Source organism: Diabrotica undecimpunctata, chromosome 1 (assembly GCF_040954645.1).
Source record: "Diabrotica undecimpunctata isolate CICGRU chromosome 1, icDiaUnde3, whole genome shotgun sequence".
In the NCBI taxonomy this organism is placed as follows: domain Eukaryota; kingdom Metazoa; phylum Arthropoda; class Insecta; order Coleoptera; family Chrysomelidae; genus Diabrotica; species Diabrotica undecimpunctata.
The window spans coordinates 149,555,098-149,582,657 of record NC_092803.1 but is presented as its reverse complement, the minus strand read 5'-3'; the positions used below and the strand labels follow the sequence as shown (position 1 = coordinate 149,582,657).

Below are 27,560 nucleotides of genomic sequence, written 5' to 3'. Positions count from 1 at the left end.
ATTTTAATATTTTAACAAATATACCAATAACACTAGTTTTTTACAGCCAACCACTGGGAACTATCTCATTTTAAGGTAAATCAATTATGTTTAAGTGCAAGTTATTATTTAAGCTTATGTGGAATTTTTCGTACCCGATTTTTTATTAATTCTTGCCAATCATTGAGAAATCTTTTTACAACTCATTTTTAAATTTTGAATATCTTCTATTAGCAAATAACCAACAAGGTTCTCTGTAAAATCAATTTAATAAAATTGTTCAATACTATAATAATACAGTATACTCCCTCTATAACGAACACGGTTATTACGAGGTTTCGCTTATAACGAGATACATTAGATGTCCCGTGAAATTTCTATTGAACTATAACCGTCTATAGCGAGGCAAATTTGGTTATAACGAGAGAAAATAAGATCCAAAAACGTGTTTTTTACGTTTTTGGTCGGGTCGTGGCTATAAATAAATACCTTTTCAAACAGCCACTCAATAAACTGAACTGTAGCCCGCAATAAACTTCTTTACAATGAATAAATACAACTGTTTCACATCTTTAGAAAATATGATAGAATGATACTGGACCATTTAAAGCAGTTAAAAATGACAGAGTTCTTAAAATTGCAGAAGCAATAGTTTATGATATCCTTGAAAATACGCTTTATACATTATGTAGTTGGAAAAAAATATAAGTACAGAGTTTTTGTTTTAACGTATATCATTGATAATAAAAGTAAACAACTCTTTTATGCTTTAATATATTTCATTGACAATAAAAGTAAATAACTTTTTTTTAAAAACGCCATTCAAACAATATTTATTAGCATCTTATATTGCTCCGAATGGCTTCACTATAGGAAGTTAATGGTTTAGAAAACTACAGATTCATATGTATGCACAGTATTATTATTGTCTGATATAACGAGATCGGCTTATAACGAGGTAATTAGTCTGTCATTTCAGTTCTCGTTATAGAGGGAGTCTACTGTAACAATAAACGACATTTTTCATGATCAAACGCGTGCAGTATGGAGGTTATTTCTGTCCAAAATAAAGTATTACAGATATTTTTAGACATATTCGTCTCAAAGCCAGATTATCTGGTACCAAATTTTGGTATTTTATATCCGAAGACAAATATCCATGTTTAAAACAAATAGCTCTTCCATTAACAGGAATGTTCGGATCAACATACTTATGCGAATCTACGTTTTTAGAAATGAAAATAGTTCAATCAAAATATCAGCTAACTGACGAACATCTTGCATCGTGCTTGCGGTTGGTACTCAGTAATTACGTACAGTCTTACGAAGAGTTTGTCGATTATACGCAGCCCCATGCATGAACATCGAAAGGAAATTAGTGATTTAAGAAAATTATTTAGTTTATTTATAATTTACATTATTATAAATAAACTAACCCATACATATTTATAGATATATTATAGATTTTTTTAATATTTAATTTAATCAGTATTTCAATAATTAATTATCGCGGGTAATAAGTTGATGTCCTTTGTTGCCATCGAGTTAGAATCTATGGAGAGGGCATCACGTGACTAAAAACGACCTCACTTCGGCCATATCGTTAAGATTGTTTTGACACTTTTGACAGATCGTATATGTTTGCCTACGTTTGTTGTTTTTCGAATATTTTTAGTTTTATAATACTTTTATAGAAACTGTAATAATATATTGTGATATGTGCAATAATGGTTTCTTGTTCTCAACGTAGTTGCAGTAGCAAAAGCAATGTTAATAAAAAATCTTCAGCAATAGCGTTTTACAGGCTAGTATACAAATATGTAAACAAAGTAATGGCCCGTACTTCAGAGAATAAATTAATAGTTTTTGACTATATTAATATATCTTTATGTATAATATATCGTGTTTTTAGTGTTTACCGCGGGATAAATCAATCATAGTTTATTAAAAATGTATTGCCCTTTTTTAGATTATGATTAAATCTTCTGAATAACTAGTCATATTTTTATAGTAGTTTTAATATTATTGAGTCCGGCCATGATCCCACCGCCATATTGGTATCATCGTTAGCCACGCCTACCTACGCCGTTTTTAATACACACGTTAATACCTATGCTCATAGCTTCTCCATAGATTCTAACTCGATGTTTGTTGCTTTGAAATAAAAAAAAAATATGTGTGAGATAATACAGACTAAATTTTAGGCATGGTTTTTAAAAAAATTCGATCAACTCGAGTGTTGACACTTTTCAAATTAATGATCCGAGATCTGAGTCATGCATCCGACTCTGTGAATTCTGATACAGACCCGTTTCGGAAAGCCGATCCCAAGCTTGACGATTTACATCTAAAAATCAACGGAATATTAGTCGATAAGCAACCAAACATACATTTCTCTCCTTACGCATTTAAACGGTAGGTACGGCAAAATTGAATCTGCCGATGCTTCATTTGGATTGACCGCAAATGAAATGTTAAATTTGGGGTCGGGAAAAGTACTTAAGTAGTGAAGTGATGGTACACTGACTGTGCAGTACAAATACTGTGACAAGTTATCGTTGCCATAAATAGCTAAAGAGTTTTTGATATATTTGAAGTTTTTTCTTTTTTAAAATTAAAGTGTAAACAAACACTGTTAAATCTGATATTGTAAATTATATTTTGCAAAATTTTTCATCTATTCCATGGGAGCAATAAAATGTCCCGGCTTATTAAAAGAATTATTTAGGGCTTTACAGAAACATGATATTTCCAAAGGTCATACATACAGACAGGTTAAATTAGATTTATTTGGAAAACAAAATATCTATGTTTCATTAGATAATGTCCAAGGTGAAAATGCTATTAAACATAACGAAATTTTTTAAGTTGTCAGGAATTATTACTTAGGGGACACGATGAATCGGAGCATTCGTTAAATCTTCTAATTTACTTTCTAATGCGAAGACATTTAGCGGGATATCTAAAACAATCCAGAATGAATTAATAGAATCAATTAGATACATTTTGAATAAGGTTGAATCTGAAATTCAGGATACCATTTTCTTATTCACGTCATTTACAATTATCAATTATTGTTGTTCGATACGCGTTACTTGGTAATATTTATGAGAGGTTTTTAGGAGAGTTTTACAGACGTGAGTAGCAGCCTTAAGGCAGAATCTATTTTTGATGTTTTAAAGGAGAGTAGTCCAAAGTAATGATAGTAATTTTCAATATATACGCAGTGACATTTTGGATTCGCTTGATATTTCCGAACCTCACAAAAAAAAACAGAGGCATGACACAAACACAGATCTCGAAAAAAGAATCTTCTTCTTATGCCGTCCCCATTAACGGAGGTTGGCGACCACATTTTTAAAAGTTTCTCTGTCTTTTGCAACGTGGAATAATTCGTCTACAGTCATGTTTGTCCAGTCTCGAATATTTCGCAGCCATGACTTCCTCTTTCTACCTATTCCCTTTTTGCTATCGACTCTACCCTGCATGATGACCTGCAGAAAACTATATTTATCATTTCTTAGTATGTGTCCAAGGTATGCAGTTTTGCGTACTTGTATTGTTCTCAACAATTTTTTTTCTCGACCCATCCTTCTCAGCACTTCCTCATTGGTGGCCCTGGCAGTCCATGGAATTCTCAACATTCTCCTGTATATCCAAAGTTCAAAGGCTTCAAGCTTCTTAATTATTTGCGCTTTTAATGTCCATGTTTCTACCCCGTACAATAGTTGCGACCAGACGTAACATTCAACAAACCTCAGTCTCAGCGCAGTATTCAGATTTTTGTCACAGAACAATTGCTTGAATTTTAAGAACGCTGCCTTTGCTATTTCTATTCGTACCCTGATCTCTTGGTCTGGATCTAATTCTGTGTTGATGTAAGCTCCCAGATATTTAAATTTTGTCACTCTCTCTATTTGCTGTCCACCAAGAGTTAGTTGTTCATTATTTATTGGACTCCTTGATACTATCATAAATTTGGTCTTATCTGTGTTGATGTCAAGTCCCATTTGAATGCATTCACTATTTATTGCATCTAGTAAAGTTTGTAGTTCTTCTATACTCTCAGCCACAATTACCGTGTCATCTGCAAATCTCATGGTGTTTATGATTTCTCCACCAATTCTTATTCCCTCTTTTCTTTCCCATAAGGCTTTTCTGAATATGACCTGTGAGTACACGTTGAAAAGCGTCGGAGACAAGACGCATCCTTGCCTAACCCCTCTCGCAATCGGTATATTATTTGTTTCTATATCGTTCACCTTTACTACTGCTTTCTGGTTCCAGTATATAGCCTTAATAAACTCGATGTCTTTTTTGTCTAAATTGATGTTTTTTAATTCATCTATTAACTTCATATGCTGCACTCGGTCAAAGGCATTCCTAAAGTCTATGAAGCATACAGAAAAAAGAATACATTTTGAAATTTTTTATACTATTATTATGCAAATTGATACTCGTTTTTCGAATTTTGAAGATTTGTAAATTTTTGACCTCTTTGACGATTTAAAATTTAAAAGTTACGCCAAAGAAAAGATATCTGTTCTATGATGTATCTATGATGAATGAATCCTTTTTATTAGACGTCATACATGTCTGAAGAGACAAAAAACCTTGCCGACCCTGTCTCAAAAGCCACGAGCCGCCACTGCGATCTAGAATGTTTCGCTATTTACTCCTTGTTTAATTGTATAAATAATTGACTTAAAACTTGTTTAGTGAATAGTTATGATTAGATTGCCTTACCAGTAGGTATCGGGCATTATTTTCATTAAATATACTTTATTTTATATCTAACAGGAAAACCGAACTTCGGAAGAATACCGCGTCATTTTTGCATTATCAAATATGACGTTTTCAACTTTTGTCCTTTCCTACGATAAACTTTTCTTCGAAATTTGTGTTTTCTTTTTTTACTCTATATAATGTACTTCTTAATATTTGAGAGGTCCCTAAAGGGCCAAAAATGTTAATCAAGTAATAAATCATAAGCGCGCACAGTTCATAGTTCACGTGAGAAATTGATTTACTATATAAGTACCTATTTAATCTGAAATCATCATAATAATGACGCAGACTGTAGTGTCAACTGCTAAACATGAGCCTCCCTCAGTCGTTTCCATGTTGATCTTGCGCCGTATGAATTCAGTTTGTTGTGACTCTTTTACTGCCATCGCTCCATCGTGTTGGAGGTCTACCTCTACTTATATTTGTCTCAAACCTAGGATGCTACTTTACTATGCGTTTAGTGAAGTTATATCTTCAGCTTAGGACAGGAAAGTCGTATGCTTTTATAATGTTTATGTTGAATTATATTAAATAAAACTTTGACCACAAATCAAATACCTATCTTTTATTTTCCGAACACAGGCACCCTTTAAATGCCTTAATCTTTACGACACATATATGGCAAAGTACACATACTCTGTGGCAGACATTATTGTAACGTATTCGTACGGTTCGTTAAATTAACACTATAACCCATTTTTTATCAAAAATTCGTTCTAAAAAACAAAACCGGACGATTCATCGCACAGAATAAAATCACCCCCAATTCTGTTATAGTAGATGTAATAAAGTTTTTAGTTCGTTTGCAGATTTTGGATAATTTCCAAATTTAAAATTGGAACGTGCATCCATCTGAATAAAAATCTGGTTAAAACATTTTCACAAAAAAAAACCTGATTAATGTTTTATTCCAAATATAGTTCCAACTTCCTATATTTTGTGACTTTTTCTGGTAAATAACACTATAGTATTTGGGAAAATTGAGTTTTTATTTCAAATTTCAAATTTGGAGCAAAATGCTCTCATTGAAATATGTAGCTATCAAATCCTAATTTTAGTAGGCCGTGAAATTTAAATGTCTACAGTGGAACTTTACCGCCTCAACAAAATGATATTTTATTATATCATTATTTATATCCTTCCATAATTAGGGATCCATTTTTAATAATAGAAAGTCATAATTCTGTCTCCCTAGGTACTGAAATAGTCGCTTATAATGTGTTTTGGAGGGTGTTTATTCATTTAGCGTATGACGTACTACAGGTATTTTTATTCTATAACAAATGACTGAATTAATATTTCATATATTGTTTTAAAGCTATTTTCTTTTGGCATATTAATACAATTTTCTATTTTTACTGGGAATAAACCACAATTTTAATTTAAAATATATTTATTTTGACGTTTTGATTTCCACTTCGAAAATTTTGAGAACGATTTCCGAAGTGGAAAGCGAAACGTCAAAATAAATATGTTTTAAATTAAAATTGTGGTTTATTCTCAGTAATATTCCATAATTATCAATACATATATTTCAACGGTGCCCCTGTAATCCCGTAAAAAGTAGATAGACGATGTAGAAGAAGATCTTAAAGCCATCAACATCAGGCAGTGGCGAATGAAAGTATCCGACAGGAAGAACATTATTAAGCAGACCAAGACCTAAAAAGGGTTGTAGCGCCATTAGAAGAAGAAGAAGATTTCAACAGATTTCTAAAAATGTCCGTGTCAGACATGTGTCAGATGTAAATGCCGCGTCCTATAATGTCAGATAGAAAATTTGATAATACGAGTAGTCCACCTATAATTACAAATTATGCAAATAATCTCAGAACGTGCTGCTGCAAAAATTAAGAAGTTAATATAAAAAGTATGATGAACTGATAACAAGAAAAGAAAACTGATTCTTTTTCCGAAAATTACATTTTTTTAGATTAAATTTTAAAAATGGAAATTACCGACTCTCTTAAAAATATAATCAAACCTCAAACCGTGAAATATCGTACGAAATTGATATTTCAAGGTTTAAAAATTTAAAATCGTTAAATTATGTAGCTAAGAAATCGATAAATTTTATACGAGAAAATATCATAGTCTAGGTGCCAGGCGACATACTGTATCACTCATACATAACAGGCTACAATTTTCAGGATAGCTTCATAAGACCTCGACCCCCAAATATCTATTGGGATACTTTCTGTACCGGGTGCTTTTTCTCTCCAGCTTATCCTAAAGTGGTCATTTTGAAGTGATGTATCAAATTTATTAATAACCTATTGCTGTTTAATGAATACAAAAGTCGACTTCGTGAAATATCCGAAAAAAATCTTATCCGACAAAAAATTTGGTTTCATAAGGGAGTCCACCAAACTAAACATGCCAAAAAAACAACTTCAAAAAATTTAGTAATAACAAGCTGATTTTCTCTGTATCGTTCAAAAATAACGTGAAAAATACTATTTTTACATTGTCCGACAAAATGTAGGTACTCGCCGATGTTTTCGTCCGACAGTGAAAATCGGCTTTTCCACGAGTCTGTGGAAATTTATTAATAACTGTCGGACAAAAAAAAATATATTTGTGAAAGATTTACATACTAAATGGAATATGTGTCCGACAAATAAAATGTACCCAAATTGCAGTCCGACAAAAAATGGCAATTGTTTTATTTATTTAATCTATACAAATTTCAGATGTTACGCAAAGCTTAAATTTTATTAATAACCGTCGGACTAAGTACAAAGTTCATTTTTTAGATAATTATTTAATGTTTAATACTATTGGCGGACAAATCAAATGGTGCGAGAGCGCCCTATGAAAAAATCAGTTATTTTTCGCGTGAAATGCAAAAATTCGCATTTATTAAATCGCGTTATTGAGAATTATGCGTATAACAAGAATTACTGGTATTTAGGTAAGTATTTGATATTTTATATTAGGTATATTTTGAATGATTATTAAAAAAAATGTAAAAATAATATAAATATATATAAACATATGTACCTATACAATAAAAAATAATTAAATAATTAATTTTTTTTTATCATTCTTCATCAGAACTGTTATTTAACTCTTCATCACTTGAACTATTAATGTAATTATCGTTCTCTTCATTTTTACTTTCCGTATCTGAAATACTTAATAATAGATTATGATTTTTTACAATTACTATATTTCAAATATAAATAACAAGCATAAAATATTATTACCTGATATATTTAAAGATATATCATCAAATGTAGGACACTGAGGGCCATCAAACCAATGGTGGTAATATTTTCTTCTATCAGTGTCCATCCACAATTTTCAGGTTTTAAATTTGTTGGTGATCTTAAATGTGCATTGCACCACACACTGCATATATAAATATTGTTCTTTTAATTTGTTGCAATAGCTTTTCTTTAGATGGAGGCATATTTGATGCATGGAGACCTCTTAACTGAACTTTTATTACCATTTCATCGTGATTTTTGTTTCCAAAAGCCTCCTCGAAGAGCTCAACTAGCCCCATGTTGACGTATTTGCTTTTTAAGGAATAAACTTTACAAATAAATTCTTCAATGACTTTAAATGTTGGGTTTGAAGTATTCATTTTAGATGGAGGGATTCTTAAAAGATCCAGGAAGGCTACCTGGTATCTCTCGTTTTTTTTGAAAATATCAAATGGTCTCTTCTTTCCTTTTCTATAAAATGCAGAGTTATAATCATTGCCAGTAAATACATGACATACTGTTAGAACTCGTGTTATTTGCTCTCCATAATTTTGATAAATATCATTGATATTAAAATATTCCTTTTTTTTTGTTGGTTGACATATCTATAATAACTTCCACATTAGATTTTAAAAATTCCATATTGGATAACATAATTATAGGAATGTCAGAATCGGTACAACGAACTGTCATTTGGTAGTTCGTGTTCATCTGGCAAATATGGTGTACAATCTTTGTATCTGCTTCTTCATGTGTACAAGATGAATTATAATCTACAGATCTTTTCATTCGATTGTTAAAAACTTCATACACGTAACAATTATTATAATTAAATTTTAATATTTTTCCTTCACATATCTCAGCAAATTCGTCGTTGCGCCAGTCTTCAATGAGAAATTCCACAAACTTTTCTTTAAAATTTCTGTTTCTTAATAATTTGCCAAAATCTGTTGAGGCATATTTTCTCTTCTGATATCATATTGAATATTACTCTCTTCTCCTCTAAACTAATGTTCGTGGTCTTTAATAGTTGATGAGTTGTATTTGTCAAATATGATATGAACTTCTTTTCTTTCAAAGAGTAGAAATTTAAAAATGTATTTAGAAATTGCTGCATACTTTTGAGGTAATCTTGTTAAAGTATGTAGCAAGTAAAATCCATCATAAATAGTAATGTTAAGGATATTAATAAATAAAAACAAAGGTTTTACAATTAAAAAAAAATTTATATACACAATTTCAGCCAAGGGTACGACGAAACGTGTCCGACTGAAAAATCGGAAAAATATTTTTATCCGTCAATTCTACATTTGTATACTATGAGATTTTATAAAACAGTTTTGAAAAAATCAGCTTGTTATTTATAAATAGGATATATCTACAATTTTATTACTCACACATTCTACAAAAAAGTATATTCTACAAAATATAATAAATAATAATAATTCTACAAAAAAGTATATATCTCGACTATATATTTTTTGAATTTTTAGATAAAAGGCCCTATTTTTTTGTCGGACAATTCATTCATTAAGTTGTACGCTTCATTTAAAAACTAAAAATCATAAAAAACAAAACGTTATTAATAAATTTCCACTGACTCGTGGAAAAGCCGATTTTCACTGTCGGACGGAAAAATCGGCGAGTACATTTTGTCGGACAATGTAAAAATAGTATTTTTCACGTTATTTTTGAACGATACAGAGAAAATCATCTTGTTATTACTAAATTTTTTGAAGTTGTTTTTTTGGCATGTTTAGTTTGGTGGACTCCCTTATGGAATCAAAATTTTTGTCGGACAAGATTTTTTTCGGATATTTCACGAAGTTGACTTTTGTATTCATTAAACAGCAATACGTTATTAATAAATTTGATACATCACTTCAAAATGACCACTTTTGGATAAGCTGGAGAGAAAAGGCACCCGGTACAGAAAGTATCCCAAGAGATATTTGGGGGTCGAGGTCTTATGGAGCTATCCTGAAAACTGTAGCCTGTTATGTATGAGTGATACAATATGTCGCCTGGCACCTAGACTATTAGCGATTCTTAGGAAATTTTTGAGGTGAGATATATTGAGCCAAAGGTAATAAAAATTATGATTTAAATAGCACTTTAATACAATTCTATTTTTATATTTACGTCGATTTTGCCATTGGTATTTTAGGGGCTTTCTATTGTTGCTAATATTACATTACATTATTTAAATTGCTAAAAAAATGTAAACTAATTTTGTTAACTTATTATACCAGTCCAATAACCAAATAAATAACCACATTTACCGGAGTCATACAGTGAATCTCGCTATGATTCACTTAGCTTAAAACTTTTTAACCATGATAAAAAGATTTAAATTCTGGTTGTAAATAAACACGAAACTTCCGCAGTAGAATATCAATTTTGCTTTTGCAGGTACAAACACTTTTGGATTTTCCATAGTGTCAACACTAAATAATTGAAAACGTTGAACGAAAGCACATATATGATAAAGTAAATTTAAATATTTTATACGAGCAGATCATAAACATTATACTTCACACAGAACTCACTAAACGAATTATAAAATATACCACAACAGAATAATCCCATTAAGGATACATAATAAACGGTGGCGGTTGGTGAGGGAGGGCTGCGGAGCATCGCTCTCCCTAGAAAAATTATGTAAAAACAATTAATTGTAAAAATGACGATCGACGCGAAGAGAGAAATGGAATTGAACAGAATCGATGAAATCTAAATCAACAACGTAGAAATTTCGAGTTTAATCCGGATCGAGCAGCATTCAATTATAACGTTGCAAACAATTATAGTTCACAGCAAATCGTTGATATTGGATAAATGAACGTGTCTCCACATTACAAGGTATTTCAAAGGTGAAGCCTTTGGATTGTATTGCGTCAGTGGTCAAGTCAAAATGATGCCGTTGGTACCGCGACCAGAGCCGCTATATTAGTTGGTTTCCGGAAAATGGCCGGATTCTATTAATTTTTTTACTCATATCCATTACAAAAATCGTGCTTAGTTGAGTGAAAGTGCTCAAAAAAATATTAAAACATGATTTTGTCAAATGTAAAGAAAAGAAAAAAGCTTACCTGAAATCCATGTCAGCAAAACAAAAGACTATTAGAAGAATTTAAAGACAATTATAAACGAAACACATGCACTGCAAAAGGCAATATGGAGCTTCATAAGAGGTCAAAGAAGGAAGATAAAGGAACTAATAGAACCAAAACACATAGAAGAGGATACGTGGATTAACTACCTAAAAAAGCTCTATGCAGAGGAGGTACAAACGACGCTAGAACCAGAAACACAAGAAATTACCACAAATTAAGAACTTAATTTAAATGTACAGGAACTTCGTAAAATACTTGAAAAACTGAAGAACAGAAAAGCAGCAGGTAAAGACGGGATACCAAACGAATTACTGAAGTATTGTGGAGCAGCAAGGATAGAACAATTAACTACATCTTATATACTAAAACGCTAAGCCCTTTTCTTGTCCACCACTTTACTCAAAAACCATATTAGATAATTAAAATATTTTTTCGGAATATTATTAGTATTACGTATGAGATTGTCAAGATATACTTTTGGTACAAAAATTCACTTCCGGTTTTGAGATGACCGGAAGTTAAAATTTACTTTAAGTTTTAGACCCCACAATGTATATATGGATCGAAAGGTCTCGTCGAGACGAATCTAAATATGTACTTCCGGTTGCCGCGCAGACACCGGAAGTGACCCGAAACGCGCAGAAAACGTCAAGATAGAGCAAATCTGACACCGGATTCGTGATCAGCATGCAAAATTATCTGCTAAATGATATCCATGTCGACATTTGATGAACTAAAAATTGCATTCCGGTTTTGAGGTCGACTTCCGGTTTCGTTTTTATTAGTCAAATCAATAGAGAATTCAACGTAGAGTTCAAAAATGTAAGTTCACGAAATTATCATTTATAGTTTTTGAGTTATTGATAAAAATATTTTTACTTCCGGTCATTGTATATATTGTATATTTTCTCGCAAAATATTAATTTAAAAAACTCGATGTCGAGTTGGTCCGCTAGTTAATTAATAAAATTATAAAATATTGTTTTGAAGCTATTTTCTTGTGGCATTTTAAAGTAATTACTATTTTAATGAGAGTAAGCCACAATTGAATGTTAAAATAAGTTTATTAATGTTTCAATCTCCACTTCGGAAATCGTGGAGAAAAAAAAAGAAAAAAAGCATTAAGATATTTCTTTAAGATAAGGAGCAAAGACTGGTAGTGCAAAGTAGATAGGTTCTCTGGACCGCTTGGACATCGCTGATATTTGGTTCTGATCCAATAGTTTTAAATTATAAGCTATAAAGGTATCTGAAGAAAAACTAAGGGGGGTTGAAACACTTTTTATTGCGTATGTTATAATTACAATGATTAAAAAGCCGACTATACAAAATATCGACCGACTTGGTCGAGTGTTGATGGCGAAGTGAGGTTGTTCGCGTCAAAAGCTGGCTTCTACCTCAACGGGCAAAAACACAAAGCGCTCCCGTTAGTGGCGCGTATGAATATATTACCACTGTAATAAATAACTTTAAAATAAATATAGATCAAATTAAAATAAATATAGATTAGCAATCAAAAATAAGAAAGCACCGGGACCTGGAGGCATCTCACCTGAGCTTATAAAATACGGATCAAAAAAAATTACACCGGATGATACAATGGATATTTCAGAAAGCCATAAATGGAGAACAGCTCCCAAAGGAATGGACGGCGGCATATATGACATCTATATTTAAGAAAGGAGATAGAAAACGATGCGAAAACTACAGAGGAATAAGCGTAATATCATCAATAGGAAGATTATATGGGAAGATACTGCGAGAAAAGATAGAGCAAGCGATAAAAGGCAAAATCGGGGAGGATCAGGCAGGCTTCACGGCAGGAAGATCATGCATAGACCACATATACACACTGGAACAACTGTTGGAAAAGAAAAAAGCAAAAAATAGAGATATACACTTGGCATTTGTGGATCTGAGAAAGGCGTATGACTCTGTACCAAGGTCAGAACTATGGGAGGCAATGTACAAATTAGAAATACAGACGGAACACATAGAAGCTACAAAAGCTCTGTATAAAGAAAATAAAGTGTCCATTAAAATGGGAACAAGAATCATAGGAGACTTCACCACAACAAAAGGGCTCCTGCAGGGTTGTTCCACATCTCCAACCCTATTCAAAATATACTTAGAGAAAGCCTTGACTACATGGAAAAGAAAATGCGAAGGCATGGGAGTACCGGTACGGAACGAATACCTATATACGTTAAGTTTTGCAGACGATCAAGTAGTGATTGCACAAGACCAAGACGACCTCAGCTACATGATGAAGAAACTACAAGAAGAATATACCAAGGCTGGCCTAGATATTAACCTCGCGAAAACAGAGTACCTATCTACAAGTGAAGAAGACATAGAAGATCTACAGATTGATGACAACGTAACAATCAAAGGAAAGGATAAATTCAAATACCTAGGGTTCATAATCACGAAAAAGGCAACAACAGAGGAAGAAATTACACAAAGATTAGGACAAACAAGAACAGCAATCCGACAACTTAACTCAGTATGGTGGGATAGACACCTAAATATGAAGACAAAAACGCAGATTTATAAAACATTAGTGCGAAGTATTATGACATATGGGGCCGAAAATTGGATCATAAACAAGAAAAACAGCAGTAAGATAATAGCAACAGATATGGAATGCCTGCGAAGATGCTGCAGAGTAACAAGAATGGATAGGAGAAGTAATGACGAAATAAAGCAAAGAACATCAATAGAAACAGACATACTAACATATATAGAACAAAAAAGACTAAAGTGGTATGGACATGTAAGAAGAACTAGCGACAGCAGATGGATAAAAAGAATAACCGAATGGAGCCCCATAGGAAGGAGGAAAAGAGGACGACCCCGAAAATCCTGGAGGAACGAAGTAGACGACGCCATGAGTAAGAGAGGACTAAACGATGGAGAATGGAACAACAGACAGAGATGGAAACGGTTGAGCGAGGGAAGGCAGTGAATACTGTAGAATCCCTAAATATATATAAATATAGATGCGAAACGAAACAGTATCTGTAACGATTTCTTTTCGAAGAGTGTATGAAACCATGTGTACTTAAACTTTTTCGGTAGCCGCGCTAGTTCCCAAAGCAGGCATTCCCAAAATTGAAACCACTAATTTATTTATTTTTGTTCCAAAACAGGCTCCTTTTCACCAAATCTTGGGCTCTAAAGCATTGAAGGACCTTAGAACGCATGGTTTTGCAAAAAATTCTTCTTTAGATATGTAATACACCAGTTCTTAGTCACTACAACACTATTAAAACGCGGACCTAATAGATTATCTGACAAATGTATTGGGTTTATATTGGTATGCTTTCTTTTTCCTAAAAATTTCTGAAAATTTTGCTCTTGTTTTTTGCTTTCTAAAGAGACTTAAAAGTAATACTATTTGGACATGTGTTTCTATTTTACTACTTGACTTAGTTTTAGCATATCTGACTATAGTTTGGTTATATATTCAACAATGGGGTCTGTCGTACCCAGAAAACATGTTCACCTAAAACTAATTTTCCTACTCCAAAAAATTTACCGCTTTTGGTTTACCTAGTTGTCTTCTTTTTTCCAGTCTGGATTTAATTAAAACTGGTCAGTAAAAGATGAGAATTATTACTTTCCTTAATGATAGTTTTAACATTGTCTCTATCGAAGCCAGAGTTATCATTTTTGGGAAGTCTTCTATTTATAAGTTGAGTGTGTGGGTATGTAGAAGCGGTGGTAATAAAATATAATAATGGCTTCGCTTCTTTTATTGCTTCAACCTTCAACCATCCACTGCAGTCATAAAGCATTGGCTTCACTTATTTTAATTTTTATCTTGGCTGTGCTTTCATATTCTGTTTCTAGAAGTTTATTGGACAAAGAATATCGTGAAGGCATTTTAAAAGGTGGCTTAATGTTTGAAAGAATGAAGACTGCTAACGTTTATTTTCCGAGATTGCAAATAATGTTCCAGAAGCATAAATTGTTCTTGAAAATAGTTGATCCAACTTTGCTTTGCTTTATTTGAAAAAACCATAAATATGCGCAATGTGGAATTAGAGCTTGAAGCGATACTACTAAAGCAGCCTAATGTGCTCGCAGTTGTTAAATCTTCCTCCACTTCACCCTGATCTGAAAATAAATTTTATTTCGACCTACCCCTTTGAACTAGTTTTTTTTTTTTCACCACAGTCCGTTTTCCTCGGTAAAGGTTGGTTTCCGATGGCAAGGCGCAACCGGGTTAAACCGCAAACCATACTGAAAAGTATTTTGAGAAAATTACCGGTGAGAATTTTTTCTCTTCTCGAGAATATTCTCGTTCTCGAGAATATTCTCGATTCACATCACTAGTTCATGTGATAGAGATTTTACCGTTTAAGCTATTTAGTCCTGGTACCAAAATACAAAAATAGGAAAAATTTATCATTTCAAACATTATTTGTGAAGTAATCTGTAAAGAAATAATTATTTTAATATAGTACAGAAATGAATATGTTCTGACTGAAATTCTTTGTTGCGTAAAAACAACCTCGTGTAAAGAAATAATGACTTCCAGGGATTATCTGAGCGGAAACGTTGAGATTTTTGTAGGATCAGCGGAAAAAGTTTTTTTTGCCTTGTTTCTTCCTAACATTCTTTATCACATTTACACAAGATAAAACAGCAATAACTTATTTACGATATTGTTTCAGATATACGTTGCTGAGAAAAATTCAAGTAAAACATGGACAAAAAGAAGCGGCAATCCCTTAGTATCGATCGAGCAGCTTTTATTTTACTTAGGATTAAAAAGGTTTTCAAGAAAAAGAAGGAGAAATTAAACGAAAGGTGAGTGATGTTGCTAATTTAATGGATTTTTCTCTTTTCTCGTTACTAGCCCAATAGCTATTAGACTCGGCTAATTAATTTCACACGGAATCAGAACCGGAGAATAAAAAGATTTTGATTAGGCTAATTGGATATTATGTTTGCAAGTGGAATAATGGCGGGAAATGGATATTTATAGAATTGATATGTTCTAAATCAATAATTCTTAAATTGTAAAACTCACCTTGCTCAAAAGGAGTGGTCCTACACATTAGTAAATATTATTTACTTCCAATAAAACTGTTGGATAGTGATATATGAGATTATTATTTGTCGTTGTCCTTCATTCTCATAATATATGAGATTACTATCTGTATTTGTCCTTCATGCTCACTGAAGTTTTTTAGAAATATGATTTATAAAGTTTTTTAAACTTCTTGAACTAAGCACGCTGAATAAATAACTGTTTCTCCGCCATAATTTTATTTTTTTTCTAATTCAGAAATACCCAAAGTGATTATTCTGTATTTCTTAATATTTCATTGAAATGTGGTATCAACAACCAAAAAGATGACCATGACCTTTAACTCGTTAGCAATGAGTCTTATTTTTGATTATTCACATAAAAAGTGATCAAAATTCTATCAATAATAAGACTTATATCAGTAGAAGAGTAGCCACCTGAAGACACTTTGACCTTTGACCTCTGACGTCACAAGCCCCTTGGTCCCCACTCCACGCTCAAGCCGCTCCGTTCATGCCAACTGCTTAAAATTTGTTAAAGCTGTTCAAGACCTGTTCGAGACATGTTCGAGACCTGATCAAGACCTGATCAAGACCTAATCAAGACCTGATCAAAACCTGTTCGAGACCTGATCAAAACCTGTTCGAGACCTGATCAAGACCCGTTCGTGACCTGATCTAAAGCTGTTCAAAGATTGATCGTATACCTACATTTTACGATAAATAAAGATTTGAAAAGACAACTTATAACGAAACGGAGAAACATCCAAAGTAAATTGAGACAACTCAAACAAGGACAAATAATTCAAGAAGATTTATTTATACTAAAATGTAGGTATACGATCAATCTTTGAACAGCTTTAGATCCGGTCTCAAACAGGTCTTGATCAGGTCTTGAACAGGTTTTGATCAGGTCTCGAACAGGTTTTGATCAGGTCTTGATCAGGTTTTGATCAGGTCTCGAACATGTCTCGAACATGCCTTGAACAGCTTTACCAAATTTTAAGCAGTTGGCATGATCGGAGCGGCTTGAGCGTGGAGTGTGGACGAAGGAGCTTGTGACATCAGAGGTCAAAGGTCAAAGTATCTTCAAGTGGCTACCCTTCTACTTATATCAAATATCTTTTCAGTACAGTGTTTTTACAAATTTTAAGTAATGTGAAAAGAATAAATTAAATAAGTATTACTTAAACATGTTTTAATTACTGAAAAACGTGGTGTGTCAATTAAAATTATCTCTTGATAGATATCTTAATCACAACCAAATTATTAGAAAAAAAAACAACTAAGTAATATATTAAATTATAAGCCCAATAATGCTTATCAATAACGTGTAAAAATAATAGTTTAGATAGCAGTTTTCCTTTTATCCTGTTTCTTTGCTGAGTTACTATTTGGCCAGCTTTAGAAAAGAGTCGTTCAGACGGTACCGATGTGGCTACAACTAGGTACCGGGATATGACCGGGGCAAAAAGCACTAAACACACTTTTTTACTTGCATCTGCCAGTAAAGTGCTGCTTTTTACTTAATAAGACACCACCACCCTAACCATAGTTTTGAATAACATTTTTTATTATAATACTTAACAAAAAATGTAAATAAAGTGACATGTATAAAAAAAACTACAACTAAAAGTGAAAATGGCGTCCGGTCCTGTATAACCAGTATGCAGAGCAAGTGAGACCATCAGTTAGTACTTGTAAAATTCGCAAAGAAACATATATTCGTCTTCTTTCACATCGGCACATGCATCATGTACCCATTTATTGCATTGCTGACACTTTATCCAGCCCTCTTCGTTCTTGCTCCGACTATTGCATAAGCTTCAAAATTTGAATCTGATTCTGCAATACTTTGCGTGGTTTTGGTTTTGTTATTTTGCCTTTAATTTCCTTTTGTTTCCCAAGATCATTTTTATTTGGGGTTCGATATCTCGTTTTTAGTATTGGTTTGGTGCTTTTTCTTATGTTAACTGGGTTTTGGAGACAGAAGTTGAAGTATGTCTGTAAAAGAACTAGCATTGCTAGCTGCATCAGTCTGCTTACTAGTGCCAGGTTGAGAAAATTAATTATCAGATTTGCCGGTTGAAGTTTCAGATAATTGCTGATTTGAAGTGGTAGGTTTAGGAGAGTGAATTATTTCAGATTGGTGCAATGCTGATGTGGGCAAATCTTCCGAGATGCAAGCTTTGAAAGAAGTATCAAATATTGTTGAAGGTAAAAAGTCAGTCTCGTCAACTATATCTGTTATACGGAAATGTGTCACTTATTTCAAATCCTTTAGTGCCCTTCAAAACAGTTGCTACTTTTTGAAAAGCTTTGCAGTATAATTCTATCGTTTACTATATGGATATTTTTTCTCCAGGATGCCAAGATCCAATGGCTGCATTCGATAACTGCAGTATTGTGGTAATGTTAAAAGAGTTATGTTATTTGCTCTAGCTTTTAAGACAGCTTCCAGCTGTCTGTGACTAATATGGCCGTCCAAGATTAGCAGAACTAGATATTTCTGAGTAGGTTTTGCGAATTTGATAAAATGATCGAGATATAGGAGAAAATAGTACTTGTCCATCCAACCAGACTCATTTGCGTAGTCTATAACACCAACAAGTGCTCCTTTCATTAGAAGAGGTGACATTCTCCTACGAGGGAATATAAAAGAAGGCGGGATATAATTTCCTGAAGCTGATACTGCGCATCTCTTTGTTACATTGAAACCTCTTTCAGCACTTACAATTCGACAGACTTTTTCCTTTCCTTTCTCAGCTAATATATTAATAGGTTTTTGTACTGTACTGGTTCCCGATTCGTCAAAATGATATACCGTATACGATATTCAGTATGTGAAACAAAGATAACACTTAATTGTTTGAATAGAAGTGAGAGGCAGTCATCATCTCGAAGGAGTAGGTATAACTTGTAAACAGTGTTGCTATATTTCTGTTACATCTTTCCTTATAAAATTTTAGTCCGATGCATGATTGTAAAATAATATTTAAATCCACTACATTTCATTGTAGAATGAAAAGTAATATTGTCCCAAAAAAAACTTAAATAAAGTAGCCATGTAATTGTTATTTTTTAATCGATTCTATCAAATAGTCAAATACTTAATTAGTTAACAAAGAACATTGATTTAAGAAATTGATGTGTGACAACAAAGCATTATTCCCCTGACGAGTTGTAAAATTAATAATAAGCAACGCTTTCCTTTACCATGTTGTATCATGTTTCTTTACAGTGTGAAGCGCCAAGATACATCCGGCTATCTGGTATTCAGTAATTATCAGACACTGATGAAGAGTGTGTAGTTCTTTGCATAAAATTATTTCGTCGCCAACTTTCCGTCGGTAAATCTTACGAAAAATTCGAACACTTGTTTTAAATGCAATTCTTGTAGATTTTTAGCTGCGGTAGCTTGGCTTGGAAATAAAACAATAATTAACTTAACATTAACAAAACATAAATATTATTTTTATAAGAAAAAACCAACGAAAAAAAATTATTCTAAATAATTAAATTAAAATTAAAGGCATTTTTAAAAAAATCTCTAACCAATTAAATGTTCGAACGACCCACCATTTTGCACTAAACAAAATCCGAATCCATCAACTAAAGCAAGTCTTATTGCATTCAGCTGGTTTGGCTGTATCCGACTACAGAGTTGTGCTAAATTGGTGGCTCGTTCGAATTCATGCCGATATAATTTTGATTTTAACCTTCCACAGCAATAAAATTCTAAAGGTACTAAATCTGGTGATCTAGGGGGCCATTTTATTGTTCCTCGTGTAGAAATTAATCGTCCAGGGAATGTTTGTTTCAAATAATTTATGGTAGCCTCATTGGCTGTAGCTTTGTTCCATTTGGGCGAAGCCTTTTTTCTTGTAATTTAGAATATGAAAAGATATCATACATTAGGCAATTTACGTATACATAGTCTTCTCTAATATTATTTCCTTTGTTGTTCTATTACAACATCTAAGCTAGCCACATCTTTATCTAATTTATTAAGAAGTTTCATGATGTTGTACATGATTTTCTATAAATACCTAGTTTTTAACGTCTATTTGCAGTTCGCAATGGAGCTAATTAGATTATTGTACATTTTTCATTAACTATCCTACAAGTCCTCGAGAGCTTGACATCTATGCCATATTTTAACACACTGCCAAGACTCGACAGACATTTTATTTGTCCTGGTATATCTAGGGCTTTCAGTATCAAAGCGACATCGGACCTTCTAATAACAACAGGAGGTTCTGTAAAAACTGTCTTACGATACTAAATGTTCATCTTTATGATCCTAATTGGAGTCATTGAGACCTATTTGGGCTACAGAGAGTGAGTTTGTGACCAGGGTCGCCTCTCTGCTTATTCTCTTTATAATTTTATTTATAGATTCAAAAGCTATAGTTTCCGAGAGTTCGCCAGTTCTCTGGGGCAGGGCTTAGGCAATACGTTTTCCTTTATACCATTTATCTCCATGGCACGGTGGTTTTAAACCAGAGAGTTGGGGAATGCAATAGTTGCAGCACAATTCTCACCGTATGATAAATCAATTGGGCTGCGACTTTCTGGTGGTTCCTCCACAATTGAGCATGATACAGGTGTGCATGTGTATGTGTATTTTTGCATGAGAGTTATACCTTATTAACACCCTAAGTCCTAATGTGATCTAGTTCCATACGACGTTCCCTATTAACTATCGAAATGCTCTGTATAGGGGTTGAGAGCTTTCCCGTCTAATATGTTCTGCGCAGATTCTCACGGCTCAAACTCAGTCTCAAACCGGCACAGGTAAATATCCTGTGGAATGGAACATTCACTAAAGAGTTATGAATGTGAGAGTCTTAAATTTTCTTTTCGCATGTTTCTAACGCTTACCGTTTGATACCATGCATTAAAAAAACTCACCCACACACACACAAAATGTTCTCTTAACATTTTCCTTTATCTCTTAGATAAATCTGTAGAAAACTATAAGATAGTATATTTTTATATGTCAAATAACTACAAACAGTACATTTCAGTGCTTATATGACGATACTATGTCGAACGGATCAAAGAGCAGCTTCTGTCAGCTTTGAAGGGACCAGGCGGACGGGCAGAAAATGTCCACCTCTTCTGCGTTCAAAAACATTACCAGCTATCTTTACACCGACAGGAAATATACTTGCAGAACAATTGAGCAATCAAGTCAGAGGTAAGTTGTAACTAATTAAGCATTATGATTTAAAAGTAAAGTACTTAGGTAAATGTAAATAAAAACAATCTTTTACCAAAGATTGTATATTATTATCTAATTAATTAAATAATTATTCTTTTTATTTATGATAATCCTTGTTTGTCATTCATGTACTGCTCTTTCCTCTAATTTCTTTCGATTATTTACGTATGCCAGGTTTATCGACCACGTGATCTAAATGACCAATGAGAAGGTCACGTGGTCGCTAAACCCGGTCCTTTAGAAAGAGATGCAGGGACTCTGCCATAGACATATAATAATATATGCCTGTATTTCTTCAGTTCTACTGAAGTAACATAAGATGTAAAAACAATATCAATTACAATGGTTTTCGGTGTTAAAAACTTATTATTTAAAAAATACATTAAAAATTATAACTAAATTACAAAACATGTCTTAATGTTCTTAGAAGGAGCAATCTTCAATTTACTTTCGCAGGATGTCTGACGAAGGCATCGCCAGAGTTCTTAGAAACTTATAGCTTCCTACTCCAAACATTAGCAAATCCGAGAGAAAAGTAAAAGTAATATATATATATATATATATATATATATATATATATATATATATATATATATATATATATATATATATATATATATGTGTGTGTGTGTGTGTGTGTGTGTGTGTGTATAGAGTGTTGGTAAATAAGTGCGACCAGCTTATAGATTACCACAAAGACGTGATTCTGCATTAAAAAATGATGACAGCTTGCTATATAATTGTATGTCCGCTAATGCTTCGTTTTTCGAGATACGGAGTGTTGAAATTTTTCTTATAAACTAACGATTTATTTATTGATCTGAAATCGGTTGATATATGCAAATGAAATTTATAGGGTTTTAAGGGATAGTTATTGCGCATTTTTTGACTTACAACTAAAATTTATATTCATCATTGGCACTCAGATGAGTAATAGTCTCAATTTATTTAAAACAAAAGATGGTACGCCACTTTTTCAAATTATTTTTGATTTCTCGTTCAATTTGTGACACAAAATTTTTCTTGCCTTCTTTTATATGAGAAACCGTTTGTATGCAAAAAAATAAAACATCTTAATGCGCATTTTTAATTTCTTTAATACATTGTCTACTAAGCTAGTGTCAACATTTATCAGTTATTTTATTTAGCTACTTTTAACATATTTATCTAATGTTAAATACGGGATGTTAAATTAACTTTTCTTCATTATTAAGCTTTTAGTTTGCTGTAAGATTATTGGTAGATTATTGTTAGTAATTAATTAATTTTTCTTTTATCAAAAAGAATGGGAAATTTTACAAATGCAGAATTGTCAGTCATGCATTTTTTTTATGATCGAAGTAATGGAAATGTTCGATAAGCTCGACGATTATATTTGCAACAAATTGTGCAACTAAAAGAGGCAGTTTTCGAGTTAATTGAAGATTGTTAAGTTAATTGCTAACATATTGAGTGTAAGCAACTTCACTGTATTTAAAATTGTTAAAAAACATCAATTGTATCCGTTTCATACCCAAAGTGTGCAAGCTTTATTACCTAAATACTTTTTTCCTCGTTTATTTTTTGTTAATGGATTTTTCATAAAATCGCTCAAATTCCTAATTTTTTAAAGGGGGTGTTGTTTACTGACGAGGCTTCTATGACAATGTGGGGTAAAATGTAAAATGGCCCAAGAGTACGCGGGTGACATACTTCTTCCATTATAAAATAAATTGTTAGGTTTTAATTATCAAATTAAAACCTAATTGTAGTGTGTTCCAGTAGTGTGTATTACGAACACATACTAGAGGAACATTTAAAGTGCGTGACACACTCTTAAACGAATTCCATCCAGAACAAGGTGTCAGACAAGGATGTATACTTTCTCCAAAATTATTTAATATATATGGGGAGCATATTATGAGAAGAGCCCTTGAAGGATGGGAAAATGGTATCTCAATAAATGGCCCAAAAATAAACAACTTATGTTTAGCAAACAACACAGCCTTACTTGCCAATAGTCAAGAAGAGTTCATTAATCTCATACGACTGGTTGAAAGCAAAAGTCAAATATTTGATCATGATAGTAGATAGACTACATAACAATTATCCACACATAACCACGATTGACCGGTTTGAAGTTGTGAGCTCATATTTATATCTGGGATCATTAATCACAGGGCCTGCGTAGCGCAAGCGGTAGGATGCTTGCCTCGCAAGCTGGTGGTCCGGGGTTCGAATCCCACCGCCGGCAAGAACATTTAGACATTTTAAAAATGTCTATAGGCCCCAGGTCGACTCAGCCTGAATAAAAATGAGTACCTTGGGTAAAACCAGGGGTAATAATAGACGGTTGAAGCGTAGCACTGGCCATGTTACCTTCCTTGTATACCGTAGGCCCTAGATATAGCAGACTACCCTGCTATACTCCCAAAGCCGCGACAGCGGTATAAAACGGGAGACTATTATTATTATTATCATTAATCACAAACACAGGGTCACTACAGGAAGAAATAAAACGTAGATGTGATCTAGCAAGAGTCGCCGTAGGAAAAATGGCCCAAATATTCCCAATACTGGCATACGGATGTGAATCTTGAGCCCTACGACAAGCGGAAAGAAGAAAGATAGACGCCACTGAAATGTTCTGTTGGAGAATGTTACAAATTCCGTGGACCGACCACAGGACAAATATTTCAATTTTAAATGAAATAAAAGTCAGCAAACGGATATCCAGCAAAGTCCATCTCCAACAATTAAAATACTTTGGACATGTTATGAGAGCAGACACAGAAAACATGGAAAGACTTATCCAACGAAAGGTCTTTATCTGGTGGTTCCACAAACTGTTCATTTAAGCAGAGTGATTTCTTTAGATTATAATATACACCTTTTTTTCTTAACAGTAGTTACACCGCCCTTTATGTTACTTTAATAGTACACCGTTCCCAAGAGAACACACTGCGTACTCTTGGGAACTTTAAAATTCGTGTCTACTCTTGGGGCAGCATACCAACTGGTACATAAAATCCTTTTTTGTAAAATAAATAAAGCCAAACATAATCTGTAAAATAACCATATTCAAATATAATAAATGTGCCTACTTACCACACAACACGATATTTTCAGCAAGAGCAAAACTATACATAAACTATACTGCAAGCACGTTTTTACTCAATGCCTCTAAACAAATATGTAATTTGTCAATTTGAAAGCAGAGGATCTGTATTTATACGGATAAAAGTTGAAAACGTATGGAATAGATTCAACTACCACTTCTAAAATACATATTTTAATAAAAATAGATATGCGCACTCTTGGGCGGGTGCGTACTCTTGGGTTCCCTTATTCTATACTACAATCCATATGGAATCTTTGAAGCTCATGTTCAGCAGTAAATATGTGATTGAGGTAATTAATAATCACTCAATTGGTCTATATTTCCTCCCACATAACAGGCCATTCTTACCTTCGTGTTCTACAAGAAGAGTTACTTATTCTTTTTAAAGAAAATCCGACACAGCTAACACAACACTTATGGTTAATGCATGATGATGCACCAGGGCATTTCCACAGATAGGCATTTCAGCATTAATTCTAATCGTTGAAGAGATAGGGAAAGTACGGAACATTGGCGTGCCAAATTTACGACCATTAGCCGTATGCGCGCTATTGGTGAAAATAAATTCTTAGTTGTATGTCAAAAAATGCGCAAGAACTAGGTACCTCTTAAAACCCACTAAATTCCATTTTCATATCTCAACCGCTTTGAGAGCAATAAATAAATTGTCAGTTTGTAAGAAAAATTTTCACACCCCGTATCACGGAAAACGAAGCATTTGATGACGTAAATTTATACAGCAAACTGTCATTACCTATTTTTTTCATGCAGAATCATCCCCTATAATAGTTTGTCGCACTTATTTACTATAAGTGCGACAAACCATAAGTGCAGCCATAAATAGAAATATTAATTTAAAAATAAGAACCGAAGATTGTTTATTATTCTGTGGTAAAACTATTTAAATAATAAAACTGTTTAATACCTAAACAAATTATTTGAACGTTTTTTCTCATGTAAATAAATGTATATACTTGTCACTTGTCAAACATTTGACGTCAAAAATTATGTAGGTTATGTTCCAATTGTTATTGTTTTCTTGAATGTATTTTCTATATATTTAGAAAAATGTTTGATGTAAACCCGTCGACAAAAATAAAGCAATAATGCATACAGAATATTTATACTTAACAATGCTTTCACTAAAATTGGGGTAAGTTCGTTACATGTACCTATCTAATCATAGATAAATCATAAATAAACAGGAAGCAAAACACTATCTTTAATTTTTTAAATTCTACTTACATTTAAAAGGAAGAACCGTTAATATACGGCTTTAAGTTTCTTTCTTGTTTAATCATATAAGAATTTGAAAAATTATAAACTACCAAAAAGATTTGAATCAGCTATATTTGGTCAAAACTTTTAATTTTTAAAACAACAGTATAAATCAAATATGCTACTTACAGCTAATAACATTGTAGATATTAATGTGGTTAAAAATAAATAAAAATTGTGGTTTTTCTGCCACAGCAATCAGATAACTACTGATAACTTCATATTGCACGAAGAGTTTGTCATGTACAGAATGTAAAATTCAGAACATAATCAACAATATGGTTCTAGTAGAAGTTTGTGAAGTAATATTTTATATGGTTATAATGTATCTTCAATTATTGTATAAATTTTATTTTAATTGCCTGTGGTATATCGCTATAAAATGCAACAGTTCTTATCTTGTAATGCACTTCCTCTAATAATGCGTAATATTTTACAATGCATAAGCTGAAAAAAAGGTTGTTTCACTTTTCCAATGCAGATAAACTGGATGCAGAACCTGAGATTATTAATATTGCTGATATAAAAAAGTGGCCCACATTTCAGTCAGTAAGTTCACTAGATTTATTTTTTCATTAATTAAAACTGATATAAAAGTTATTATTATATATATTAACATAGACAACTCTATTAGTAATGTGCTAGAATAAAAAATATAATTTATAAAAATTTTATGGAGAGCTTCAATGGGTCATCAAATCATTTTGACAGAGCCTTTTTATGTTTGATTTTGGCTTTAATTATTGCTAGAGCCATGTGCCAAGCTTACAGTAAGAGCTTAATCACTCAATGCATGGTGTTACTTATTTTTTTAGATATTTCATGAACTTCTTAAGAATTGTGATCAGATTAAGGTTGGGTAAATTAAAAAGTCAATGGAACACATGAATCTAGTAATTTGGACAAGAATTTGTAGTAGTTTTGCTTTCTGAGAGTGAGCAGAGTTATACATGAACATTGAAGAAACCCAGTCTAAAGCTAATGCTCTAAAGTCTTATGGAAAAGAAGCATTTTTTTACAGAACTCGTAAATTAGCTAATAATTAATTTAACAGTTATAGCCAGTTGTATGTATATACAAAATATGTAGTTGCACCAACCTATGACCTCACATCTTTAATTATACCTGACCTGAAATCTTTTTAATAATACCTTATGTTCTTTTTTGTGTTTGAAATTACTCATAGTGAATATCTGTGTCATTGTTGCTAGTTTGCATATTAACATTCTCCAATTAGTATTCATATTGGTGTGGATTGTTTCTTGGCCAGTTATATCTGTGTTTATTTTTTTCTTTTCTATCATTGCATTAAAATTCCCAAGTATAATTAGAAAGCCATTTTTGGGTGTTTTATATCTATTTTTTCTAGTTTCTCGTAAATTTTGTTTTTGTCATTTCCTTTAGAAAAGGGAAAGGAAAAAATTCTCACTTGGGGCATATACATTAATTACTGAAAAGACTGATATATGTTAATACATTATATTATTATTTATATACATTAATGAATATTAATCTAGATTTCTTGTTTTTTATTTTGATAGGGGACAGTTTTCTGTATGTTACTTTAAAATCTATCATATCTCTTAGTTTATGGATAATTGATTTCTTTGCCTTTCTTTATATGTAAAAAAATTTCAACTATTTAAAGTGCTTATTTTGGGCCCAGCACAATTTTGCAAATTTAAAATTTTTTTGTGGATCCTGAATTGCAAAATTATTATGCAAAAACTATTAAACCAGTCCTAACAAAATTTTTTCACGATTATTTCTATTTTTTAAACAATAAACTATAAATTTTCAATTTCTAGCTAGTCAAATAT

General features: G+C 32.5%; 1 protein-coding gene across 6 annotated transcripts in view; it reads left to right on the top strand.

The window, feature by feature from the left end:
* wake (ankyrin repeat and fibronectin type III domain containing protein wide awake) overlaps positions 1 to 27,560 on the top strand; it is an 82,460-nt gene that overhangs the window by 19,178 nt on the left and 35,722 nt on the right. For 2 of the 6 annotated variants that reach the window (XM_072520203.1, XM_072520202.1), the window contains exon 1: positions 25,328 to 25,615. Coding sequence is in view for 2 of the 6 variants with exons in the window: in XM_072520200.1 (XP_072376301.1) it covers positions 15,810 to 15,913; positions 21,166 to 21,338 (277 nt within the window). In the remaining 4 variants the exon portion in view is untranslated. Of the gene's footprint in view, positions 1 to 15,777; positions 15,914 to 21,165; positions 21,339 to 25,327; positions 25,616 to 25,993; positions 26,290 to 27,560 lie in introns of those variants that run through there. The other 4 variants (XM_072520200.1, XM_072520204.1, XM_072520201.1 and 1 more) reach the window with 4 other exon arrangements.